Below are 12,514 nucleotides of genomic sequence, written 5' to 3' on the forward strand. Positions count from 1 at the left end.
AAAGAGTGGTCTAACATTGGACCAAGCTGCTCAGGGAAGTGATGTAGCCACCTGGAGGCATTAAAAAAATGTGTAGACATGGCACTTTGGGACATGGTTTAGTGGGCATGGTGGTGCTGGGCTGACAGTTGGACTTGATGATCTTAAGGTCGTTTCCAAACTTAATGATTTTATGACTCCACATTCCCCTTGGCAGCTATTGGGGAGAAGTCAGAAGTGAAACAGTGAATTTGAGCCTGGGAAACAGGACAGGAAACATGCTATCTTAATATTTGTCATCTTTTGCTTCTCATACACACATCTGCTTTAATTGGTAATAAACCAGTTTTCTCCAACTCATGTCTGTTTTACTTGTCACTGTGACCAGTAAGCAATTTCCCTATACTTAGCACAACCCAAGAGCCTTTTACTCTCCCGTAAGGAGGAGCAGTAAGTAAGCACCTGGGTGAATATTTTGCTTTTTGCCAAGCGTAATTCCCCAGAATATGTGTACAACAAAGAATATAAAATGAACTAAAATGCTATGTCATACTGAAGGAAAAAAAAAAAAAGTAAGTTATCATGTCTTTTAAGTTTTACTAGGGAATGCCTGTGCACACAAGCATTCCTTACTGAAAACAACCGGTGCCCACAAGATTGCATGCTAGTCATCATGACATCAATTTAATATGTTCAGTATTCAGTATATCCTCTTTATGAAGGCCATTATATGAGTTTTAACAGACTGAGGCAATGTGATAATGACCAAAAAAAGTATTTTTCTCATTTGCCAACAATGAGCAATATGCTTTCTGAAATAAAATTCTTATTAGCTGAAGATAGCACAACAAATTTGAAAGCAACAAAGAATTATTATTCTAGTTATTCTCTCAGCATTTATTTGAAATATCAATACTTTCCATAATATAATTTATATATTAAGCAGTAGGGAATTGTCTTCACTTCACATCATCCATTATTGAAGTGGCACATTCAAAGCAGCATGTTAAACCTCTGAAAGAGTCTGTACAATTTAGATAAATAGAACTCTGGATAACTAAACTAACAGAACTTCTGCAACTGTTACCAAAAGAATGCCAGGAAGCTAGGCACAGCACTGTACATACAAAATGCAGGAAGGAGGAACACAAGAGAACCAACTAAACATACTGGAAATGCTTTTGCACATAGAGCCACATGTGTTTAATTGCTTAACACAAAAATATAACAAGTTTTATTTAGTCCTCATTGAGGGCAGAGTATGCACAAATTATGTTTGAAGCACATGGCAGACAGAAATAAATGAAGTGAGGGTCATGTTTGGTTGGTTATTGTATTCCTCATTCAATGAGTTTACAAAGGATATCTGGTGCTTAAGCAGCATGATTTTGTGCCAAGACTTGACAAAAAACATTTAACAAATGCCAGTTTTATTCCCCATCTTGCCCTCATACTGGCATTTTTGTGAGCATGCTCAAAGTTCCTGAAGGGCAAGTTCAGGTGGTTTGTGATCTAAGGTTTTTACTACAGGAATCCCCATTTTACATTTGTAGTTTACCTCTGGACGGAAACAGGCTTTTTAACAATAATCAAGAATATAAAAACTAGCAGAGAGAAGCAGGACACACAGTGCAGTTGTTTACTTTCTGAGAAACCAGAGGATTTAAATTTACACCGGTTCTGTGAGAACAGCAAGCCAGCTTGGTTGGAAGGTACAGCTACAGTTAGTTAGTGTTAGACCTCTGTGAATTGTATTCATTAGGAAGGGAAAGATGGAATGGCAAGAACTTTTCCCTCATTTTATAGAGAACTAAGACTAAAAAGTAATACAGTGGTGATAGGCATTATCTTCCTAATACCACCTTCACTTCCTGTTAGCTCACTATGAGTTACCTGCTTTGCTTGCTATCATCTTCCAAACTTCATCTCAGTAATGACTCTGGTTACCACCAGGCCAGCATGGCCAATAAAGTAACCCGCACTATAATGGCTCAGAAGATACCACGCATCACCACCATGCAGCATGACAACACAGAAATCAAAGATGCTCAGTGGGAATCAAGGACTCTAACCACTGCAGTTTGCACTTGTAAGGTGTAAAAAGCAGCATTCTGAAAGCAGTGGTACTGACACAACTGTCTGGGTCAGAGGTGGTGGATCAGCCATTCTAATTGGGTAATGGAACTAGAATATCAACATAATTGATGGGGAAGAAACCTGACTGGCCATGAAGCATTCCCTCATACCAGTTTTCATCAATCTGGTTAGTGAGGGTAATGATATCACCCTCTTTAAACCCCAGCTCCCCTTCATTTTCTGGTTCAAAGTCATAGAGAGCTCGGCAACATGGCTGATCCATATGAACACCTGTGGAGAAGAAACACAAAGAAACCATTTGCTAAAAAAAATGAACAGTTATGTTTTCTCTTTTACCATTGTAACTACTATGGGCTTTGCTGATTCTGTTACTACTCCTATGCTGACAACAACAGTTCTTTGATAACAAATTTGGATTCCTAAATTTTATTGGAAGACAGCTGCCAGCTTGTGGTAGCCTTTGGTTTTCTTATGTGACTGCCAGCAAATACCTGAGAATCCTAAAAGAACCAAGCTACAGTCAAGCCCACACATAAAACCATGGCTGCAATCACTTTGGAATCTAATTTTTATCTGGTTACAAATCAAAAAAGTGAAGTAAAATCCCTGACATATTTCCATCCCTATTGGAACAGAGAGTAAATCTGTTGATTTACTTCTGGTAAGTAGTGCAAGGGTAGTTTTAAACAACAGTGAAGATACAACGGTTTTTTCCTTTATGGCAAAACTTCAGTGGTACAGCTATACCGTAATCCACTGTATATGCTCCCAGTCCTCCGAATTTTAGTATGAGGTTTCCAAAGACTTTTTCTCCCCATTCCTGCAAAACACTTGATTGCAGGTCCAACAGGACATATTCGGAATAAGTTTGAAATGCAAAGCTGTCTGATATGCTAGATCATGAACATTTGAAAAGAAACCCTTTAGGGTGGCTAACAGGTGTATTATAAATCATTAGTTAGATTAGATTATCATATGTTATCTGAAATCAATAAGCATTCCTCTCATTCACCGTATTCCTGCCCTCCGCAAAGCCTCTATAGCTTCAAACCCACCAAAAGCAAAATTGCTACTGGTCAAAATATTTAGGATTTAAGCAGTGCTAAGCTGTTAGGAATCACATCCCTACCTGACTTTCGACAAAAAGGTTCATACACTTCCAGTAACACTAATGAACCAACACATGCTACTTTACCACAATGGCACTTCTAAGAATACATGTTTCAGATTTTTCATGTATACTGGCTTCAGGATGAGTAAATTCAATATTCAAACTTTCTGCAGACTCCTTTTAATAACCACTCACTATGTCATGGAGAGTTACTTTAGAACAAAAATATTTCATTTCTGTAGATGTCAACAGAGGAAGTTTTTCACATACCAGATTTAATTTAGTATTTCTGTAGTGAAAACTTTTGTTTCTTTAGATATCACTCACAGTGTATTTTGCTTTATTTGTCATGATGACTATTTTTCTGGCAGCCACAAGCCTTTCAACACCTGTTTGGTATTCTCATTGCCATCTTAAATTTAGAAGACTTAGCAAATAATCTCTAATGACCAAAGAAGATTGGAGCTTTGAATAAACCAATCGAAACATACATTAAAGAATGTTCAAAGAAGGCATTTGTCTGAAATTGATAACACTTCAAAAGGAAGAACACCGACAGAAGAAAATGCTAAATACTCCCCTCTGAACGGGAAAATACAAATGAACAGACATCAGCACATCAGTCTGCACTGCCTTAAAACAGACATGTGTTCATGGCACTACAAAAAAAGATGTGAAAAGATGCTGGTGGCATGAAAAGAGCTTTATCAGGCCAAGACTTAAGCCATGCTCATCAAGCACAAGGAATCTCCATTGTACACCACTCCTCTATAGTGAGGAGAATATTAGGAGTTCACAATAAAAGGCAAGACATGTTCCGTTTTGGAGATACTACAGCTGCTTATACCTGGAAGAACATCAGGCATTCACATCAGGCGGTGATTGGAAAGACGGAAATCCTGATTGAAGATCTAATGAAAAAAATCAGTCTTGCAAGGTAAATGTCACTGAGCTAAACTGGAATAACTGAGGTCAGTGTCTGAACAGAGGACAGCCCTCAGCCTAACATGGGATACCAGGCCCTTACTGTGAGAAATAACTAAGGAGGCTTTCCTTATGTATGTGCTGTTAGGAAACGAACACTCCTTTAAGACAACAAATATGCCCAGATTAATGCTTAATCATACTTGTGCTGCTCCTAATTGGACAAAGAAAATAACTCAAATGGTTTTGTTTTCCTTTTAGTGGTTTTTACTTTCAGAATCTTTTGTGTTGTGAAATACCTGGTTTTAAAAATCAAGATAACTTTATGGAGTTTTTGGAGGGGGTGAGGGTTCTGCATTTTCACAGAAAACTTCCAGTTGTTCTTTTGGTTTGCTAAACACCTACTTTGTAAAGATCTGTATTTCAAGATTAATTTAGTACAGCAGCATCTCATTGAGGTTCTGGGACTATGGAAATTTCCGATCCCATGACACAATTAAAAGCATTGGGTGATCCATCCCTGTTACCCTGCCTCAGGATGTGTACACTTTAAAAACAAACAACAGTTCAAACACCTCTATCCTATACCATCCCTATGGTCATTTCCCCTCACTATGGAGGAAGTAATCTCTAGAAGAAAGCATGGAACTTCCACATTGTATTAAAATATTGCTACTAGTATTACCTGATGGTTTGGGTGTGGTGGCATGGGATATTCCTCCATTGTGCTGAGTGTTGTCACCAGTCGTGAAATCGAGGCTCATACGGGGTTTTGGCTGATATTCTCTCCTGGGCTGAGATGATGCTTCTTTTATTCTGCCAAAATATAAAGTTAAATGTCAAGAATTAATTTCTTGTCAACAGATGAGATGTGCCAAACATCTTTATTTCCATGGCTGAAATTCCTATTCATTATTCAGCCAGACTAAACAAAGTTTGGCATTTGGAGTACTTTTTTGCTTATGACACTAGTTCAAATTACCAAAAACCACCTGATGTGACTGTGCCATAAAGCTGTAAATTTTTCTTTCCTTCTAGGAATCTAGAATTTTATCTGGCTTCCTTTCTTTCTAACAATAACAAAGAGCATCTAATGGAGAAAAACTTGTTACCTGATTAACAGTACTTAACAGAAGGACTGCACAAATATCTCTGACACCATTTTTTGTACGAAATTTGCTTTTATCCCTGGCAAGCCTTAACTATTCAACTGATCGATGCCAACTCTTGCCATTTTGTGAGGAGACTATGTGGAAATGTACTGACTTCAGCTACAGACTTGGCTTATTTAGCTTATTTGTAATTTGGAATACTCGTTTCATAACGGCACAGAATTTACAAAGGCACAAGACCATGATTTTTTTTCTGACTCTCAAAATAAAAATATTATGCATTATTCATTTTAGTTTATTCTTCTGACTGAGAAATTAGAATTTCTAGGAAATAGTGCAATTTAGGATTCCAGGGCAGAATCCAGGGAAGGGATGATGACAGAATCAGAGCATCTTAGGCAGGAAACTGCCACATACTTTTCTAATCCTACATATGAAAGAATACTTGAGTCAAGACAACTGTTTCCAAATGACAATTTGGTTTCTCTCATTTGCACTAGCTCTGCCCTAGACCTGCTGTTGCTAGTACATTTTGATTTATATGTTGAAAAGATCTGCTTCTACCTTTACCAGTTTTAGTCCTGATAACAAGGGCTTCCTCACTGTCCAAATTTTTTTCAGTATTAATCAGTCCCCAGGGGCTGCTTTACTCCTTCATAAACAAAAACATATGTATATTAAAACATAAATTAATGAAGTTGTCAAAATAAGCTTAAATAAAGAGGCTTTGTGGTGTTTCACCCATTAACAGAAGCTACTTTTTCAAAACAGTGAAGTTTTGAATACTTGAATAAGTTCTATTACACTTAATACTTCGGTGAAACAAACACTTTTTTACAGACTATAAACTAGAAGGTGACAGTCCTAGAGACTTGCTAAAAATTACCCAAAAACTCAGCATGATCTGTGTTTCTTAAGGAAAGACACATCACCAAGGAAACCAGTCCTGCTTCCCAGCTGCTGTGTTATGATGCTCAGTCTTGAAAACTGCGGCCTACTTTTACTTGAGAAAGAAGAAAAGCCTGAGAGGAAAAGCCTTTGCTGATCTTCCAGATTTTGTTAATTTTATTGCAAGTTTCCCAATGTTTGCCAAGTTTCCAAAGTCCCAGTTCTTGTAATCATGGTATTTTAAGGAAGATTATGCCTTACATTCATGTGTAGAATTAAAACAAAAATTCTTGCATTTGCAGTTCCTGAAGACAGTTTTGAAACCTAATCTAAATGGCCCAGAAAGAAGACATTTTAATTTTTTTTTTTCAGTCCAACTTTGTTTTTTTTAAATTCTTTGGGCAATATTTTAAAGAGGACAGTCTTATCAGTTAGAAGACACTGTGTGAACAGCACAAACAATTTCTGTTCACATCTTTTATAAAGTATATAAAAGATGGGGAGGGACTTCTCAGGATATCAGGTAGTGATAGGACTAGGGGGAATGGAATGAAGCTGGAGGTGGGGAGATTCAAGCTGGATGTGAGGAGGAAGTTCTTCACCATGAGAGTGGCAAAGCTCTGGAATGGGTTGTCCAGGGAGGTGGTTGGGGCGCCGTCCCTGGAGGTGTTTAAGACCAGGCTGGATGAGGCTCTGGCCAGCCTGATCTAGTGTGGGGTGTCCCTGCCCACGGCACAGGGGCACTAGGTGATCCTTGTGGTCCCTTCCAACCCTGACTGATACTATGATTCTATGATATAGTAAACAGACAGTGCATACTGCAGACATCACTAAGAGCAACCAGTAACAAATTTACTGATCTGAAAACTCAAGTATTATTTATTTTCTGGTCCATATGATCAAAAAAGCAGCTTCAAATCCCAGGGCCATGAATTCTTTGCCACCTGTGTATCACCAGCAGGAAAAGAAGAGTTAAAATAATAACACCTCTGCATGCTCTACATCGCTGCTTAATTCCTGAAAAAAAAAATTCCACAAACATAGGGAAAGTGCATTACCTATCTTCCAGCTTAGCTGTAACTCGCTGTAGGATCTGTGTGGCCTGCCTGTGGTACTCCAGCTGGGCTTGTACAAGAGCAGAAAGCTGGCTCACTTGCTCAATCTGAGGAATGACATTAAAACATCACATCTTAGAGGAGCACAAACAGCTTAGCAATAATGAGTAAAGATTACTGCCACACTGATGCTGCAAAGGCTGTTTTACTTGTCACTGTACAAACTTGATGTATCTTTGTAGTTTGTAAATAGCTACATGTTTAAGTCTTTATTCGCTATCATGTCTGGTTAGGACCTGCAGCTCCTCTATGCACATCAACTTCATGGCTGATTTGCATGAATAGTAGTCTACAGATCTACCTCATTCAGCTAACACTATGAAAGTAAAAATGAAAGTGTAATGAGAACACAATACACCTTTTCCCTCCCTGCCTGCGAGGGCACACAACCGTGCTTCTGTTGTGAAGCAGAGAGAAGCAGGAACATCCTACCCACTCCTGGATGAAGAATATATGCAGTGAAAGTAGATAGCATTCTGCTTCATAAGGGAAAAATGCTATACTTCTTCCATTTCAGCAAAGTTATATTTAATTTCTAACACACAAGTACTTTCAGGTTTGTTATGGCTCTCCTACAGCAATCTAGAAACAAAATGAGGAATTAAATTAGGTGATAAACTTTAAATAAATCCAGTAATGTACTTCAACAGAAATATTTAACTTGAGTTTTCTTTGACCACATCTTCTGTAAGATAGACTTCAGCTGAAATGTTAGTTTCCTTCAAAAGAAATATATTTTTCTTCTTGCTTGATTGCACAGTTCAGTATTAATCATAAATAGAAGGTTAAAGAAACCTAAGAGATGCTCCATCCTAATCCAATCTGTAAGCAAAAAAATATGTTGCACAGTCAGATTTGAGCAATCACATTAACTGAGAAGAGACCATGGGGTTGTGAGTTCATCACCTCTGATCATCACCAACCCTTTCAGCAGCCCACGCATCTGAGCAAAGGCCTAAAACCACAGCTAAGTAAAAGTAATGACTTAAATGAGATGAGATGAGCTGGCCAAGCTGCTCTCCATCATTTTTCAAAAGTCCTGACTCACTGGAGAGGCCCCTCATGACTGGAAGCTGGCCAACGTGATGCCTATCCACAAGAAGGGATGGAAGGATGAACCAGGGAATTCCAGACCTGTCAGCCTGACTTCAGTGCCAGGCAAGATTATGGAACAGGTCATCTTGAGTGCAATCACACAGCACTTGCAGGATGGCCAAGGGATCAGGCCCAGCCAGCATGGACTTAGGAAGGGCAGGTCCTGCCTGACCAACCTGATCTCCTTCTATGATCAAGTGTCCCACCTGGTGGATGTGGGGAAGGCTGTGGATGTAGTCTACCTGGACTTCAGCAAGGCCTTTGACACTGTCCCCCACAGCAAACTCCTGGCCAAGCTGGCAGCCCTTGGCTTGGACAGCAACACTCTGTGCTGGGTTAGGAAGTGGCTGGAGGACCGAGCCCAGGAGTGGTGGTGAATGGTGCCACATCCAGCTGGCAGCCAGTCACTAGTGGTGTGCCCCAGGGATCAGTGCTGGGTCCCATCCTGTTCAATATCTTCACTGATGATCTGGACAAGGGGATTGAGTCCATCATCAGATGATACCAAGTTGGGAGCAGGTGTTGATGTGTCAGAGCGTAGGAGAGCTCTGCAGAGGGACCTTGACAGGCTGGACAGATGGGCAGAGTCCAAGGGCATGAGATTGAACACATCTAAGTGCCAGGTTCTACACAATGGCCACAACAACCCCATGGTTTATGCTGGATGTTAGTTCTTCACAGAAAGAGTGATTGGCCAATGGAATGGGCTGCCCAAGGAGGTGGTGCTTGGTGCCAAGGTTTAGTTGATTAGATAGTCCTGGATGATAGGTTGGACTCGATGATCTCAAAGGTCTTTTCCAACCTGGTTAGTTCTATTCTATTCTAAAAAAAAAAAGTTATTTACAACTTAAGTTATTAATATTTATAAATATGGAAAAGGTCAGTGTCAAGAGGATGGAGCCAGGCTCTTCTCAGTGATGCCCAATGATAGGACAAGGGGCAATGGGTGGAAGGTGAGGCATAGGAAGTTCCATGGAAGCAGGAGGAAGAATCATTTCACTGTGAGGGTGACAGAACACTGAACAGGCTGCCCTGGGGGGTGTGGAGTCTCCTTCTCTGGAGACAGTCAACACCTGCCTGTGTAAGTTCCTCTGTGATATGGTATAGGTGATCCTGCTCTGGCAGGGAGTTGCACTAGATGATCTCTTGAGGTCACTTCCTGCCCCTAACATTCTGTGATTCTGTGTTTTGCGTAACTCTAAGAAGGATGATATTTTGGGTTTGTAAGCAACACTCTGCAGTTAAGAAGCACAAGAATGCTACAGGGGATCTACGTTCTTTGGCTCAGTTATAAAATACCTAGAAAATTAGTTATATGTGCATGCTGTGTATTGCCACAGCTTCTGATCTTCTTATCCAGTCCAACAAGGATCCAAGCGCTTCCCCATTGTACAGTGACAGGAATCTGTGTCATCATGGATTTAATAAAGATGTCACGTTTTAGGCTGCTTTAGACTGCCTTCACTGATGAGTATCTTTCTCTTTTTAAGGGAACAAGTAGAGCACAAAGATTAACAAGGGATATCTCACATCCATCTCCAGAAGGTTGAACATGCTTGACTCAGCAATTTCTTTTGATTCATCAAATTTCTCCAGAGCTTGGCGAAGTTCTTCATCAGGGAGCTTGCCTTGTCTCTTCTTTTTGTAATCAAAATCCAGGCGTCGACCTTCCATCTTCTTTAGATGATGCTAAAAAAAAAACCACACACAAACACAAGCACAGAATAAAGGACATTCCAAATTCTCCTTATACTGCACTGTAATCTGGCATTCCATGTACATGTGCTGTCTGCTGTATAGCAGCCCTTGCCCAGCAGGGAGAAGTACAGAACAATGAAGTAAGTTGTATGTATCATCCAAGGAGTGGTGGTGCACTGCTGTCTAAACAACAGACCTTCAACACTAAATAAGGGTCACACAAAACACATAACTGCAATTGCCACCTACAGCATGCATTTCTATCTTTTTAACTCTGATGTAAAATTACCTGAATACTATGGTTTCTTCCTAGACGTTTAAGAGAAAACTATTCGAAGCACAAGTTAGTACACTTCTGCCTCTGTAACAGTTCTCATAAACAAAACAACACAAAAAGATGTATCTGAATGCTATCATTCATTAAAGATTTTCATTAAAGATTTGTCATGCCCATCTGTTTAGCCACTTCAGGCTGGCCAGAAGTTAATGTTACCAGCCTAAGCATGATTACTTTCGGTGTTTACTTTGCCTCAGAAGAGTAAATTTGTTATCTATTATGGTATTTTAAACTTTGTTAGCTTTGTCAGTTACATAAAACTGCTTAAGACATCTTTCCTTATGAAAGCCTTACTGAGTTCAGAAGTGTTACTTACACAGATAAGCACTTGCTGAATTGGGAAGCAAGTTCCACAATTATAAAACTAGGTTGTGCCTGCAGAATTATGTCTGCAAACAGATTTTTCTCTGTAAATGCCAGCTGTTTCTTGGATTATTCATTATGTAATTCATACAAGCAAACAGTGGGCAAGTTCTAAATTCCTGGACATATTTTGGACACAGTCTTCAAACAGACAAAAGAGTAGTGATATTCTAGAGGCAACTATCGAAATGTCCTCACATAACATACTCAAGAAAACTGATTGTAAACATCTGTTCATTTATTTAATGAAATGAGCTTTCAAATGGTAGTACTACAGTACCACATTCATGCCTGCATAAGCACAAATATGCTACCATCCAAAATGTTAGAGTTTGTATCTTTCCCTTTACAAATCAGCAACGAGACAGAACTGAGAAGTAAATCTCAAGTCAAAAGAGATTAAACTCAGGTCATCTGCAAGTAACATAAACTTTGAATACAAGCACAGTTTGCAAGTCTGGCATTATTAAAATGCCACATTGAGGAAAATACCTGTATTTCTCTCAGATCTTTGTCATGAAGATTCTGAAGTGGGTCAATAAAGCTTTGTTTCACTTCCATGTCTAAAGAGTCCTTGACCTCCGAAAGCTCCTTCATAGCTTCTCCCACATCTGCAAGTGCTGGTCCTGAAAGAAAAGATGGCCGGTTTTATCTCAAAATAACTCAGTTCCAAATCACTGTACAATGAATCTGAATCATGGAAATTTCAGTTAGTATTTCAAGCCTCAAATTTAGGAAAGCAACAGAGTATGATGCACTGTGTAAAAGGGCAACATGGATTTTCCAATTCTGCAGTCCCCAGGGTTTATGCCTTGTAACTCAGCCAAACCTGAGGATCCATGCTGCATCAAGACAGCCTACTCCACGCCTCTAGTTGTCTGCTCATTCTTCACTGGCAAAACAAACATGTTTGAAAATAATTATCTATTGGCTCCAGCGTTGCCTTCACCAGACACTAGATTGCACACAAAAATAACTGATTCAAATCTAGGTCTCCCTGTTTGGATTGGTGAGACTGGTGACAATATCAAAAGTAAAAATTCTTAACAATTTCATGGAATTTTTTTTGATGAAAGACTTTTAAAATTAAATGATCAACTTCAGTAAGAATTAGCTGCTTTCTGGGATTTCCTCCAAGATTGAGTGCCATAAAAAAACCCCAACCTTCTATGGGAAAAATAAAAAAGTCAAGAAGATCCAAAAAGCCCTCCTGGCTTGAGGTGTAGGTTGATGGAAAAAAATCCACTCCCAAAGAATACAAATTATCTTAAAACCTAAAACTGTGAGAAATAAAAAAGAGCTTTGTCTCCCAAGCAGGACATGCCAGTAATGAAATACAAAACTAGAGGGTCTGCTAGACATGGATGAAGAGTGACAGACTTAATGGCTGCTATTAGTTAAGAATGTGCAAATCATCACCCTATCTATTTTGCTGCACGCTACTGCAGTCACCAGGGAATATACAGCAATTCCCACAAACTAAATTCTATTAGTTCTTCATTTTCCCTTTAAAAATGTGTTTGAAATTTATCAAATGAGAGGAAACCAATTAAAAAAACAAGTCTGTAGCACAGATCAACCTACAACTGCCAAGCTAACTAGTAAATTATATAAAAAAGGCAAGTACCTTCTCATTGCAGATGTCTTAATGTTGGGAAAAGCATTTTACCGAGATTGAAACAGGAAATAGAATTTTCATAGTTCTATTTGAGAGTCCTGTGTGGTGGTGTATCAAAATGGGCACAGAGAAGCCCACAAAAAAAGAACAGAAACACAAAGGATTCTGTTCTGAACA

General features: G+C 39.2%; 1 protein-coding gene across 1 annotated transcript in view; it reads right to left on the minus strand.

Moving 5' to 3' along the window:
* Window positions 1–849: 849 nt before the first annotated feature.
* Window positions 850–12,514, minus strand: part of SH3GL2 (SH3 domain containing GRB2 like 2, endophilin A1) — a 103,735-nt gene continuing 92,070 nt past the window's right edge. Inside the window, exons 5-9 of the mRNA XM_009903788.2 lie at window positions 11,212–11,345; window positions 9,852–10,010; window positions 7,170–7,273; window positions 4,797–4,927; window positions 850–2,346 (exon numbers count right to left, since the gene is read on the minus strand). Coding sequence (XP_009902090.2) covers window positions 2,147–2,346; window positions 4,797–4,927; window positions 7,170–7,273; window positions 9,852–10,010; window positions 11,212–11,345 — 728 coding nt within the window. The 3' untranslated portion in view covers window positions 850–2,146. The remainder of the gene's footprint in view (window positions 2,347–4,796; window positions 4,928–7,169; window positions 7,274–9,851; window positions 10,011–11,211; window positions 11,346–12,514) is intronic.

This window comes from Dryobates pubescens, chromosome Z (genome assembly GCF_014839835.1).
Source record: "Dryobates pubescens isolate bDryPub1 chromosome Z, bDryPub1.pri, whole genome shotgun sequence".
In the NCBI taxonomy this organism is placed as follows: Eukaryota; Metazoa; Chordata; class Aves; order Piciformes; family Picidae; genus Dryobates; species Dryobates pubescens.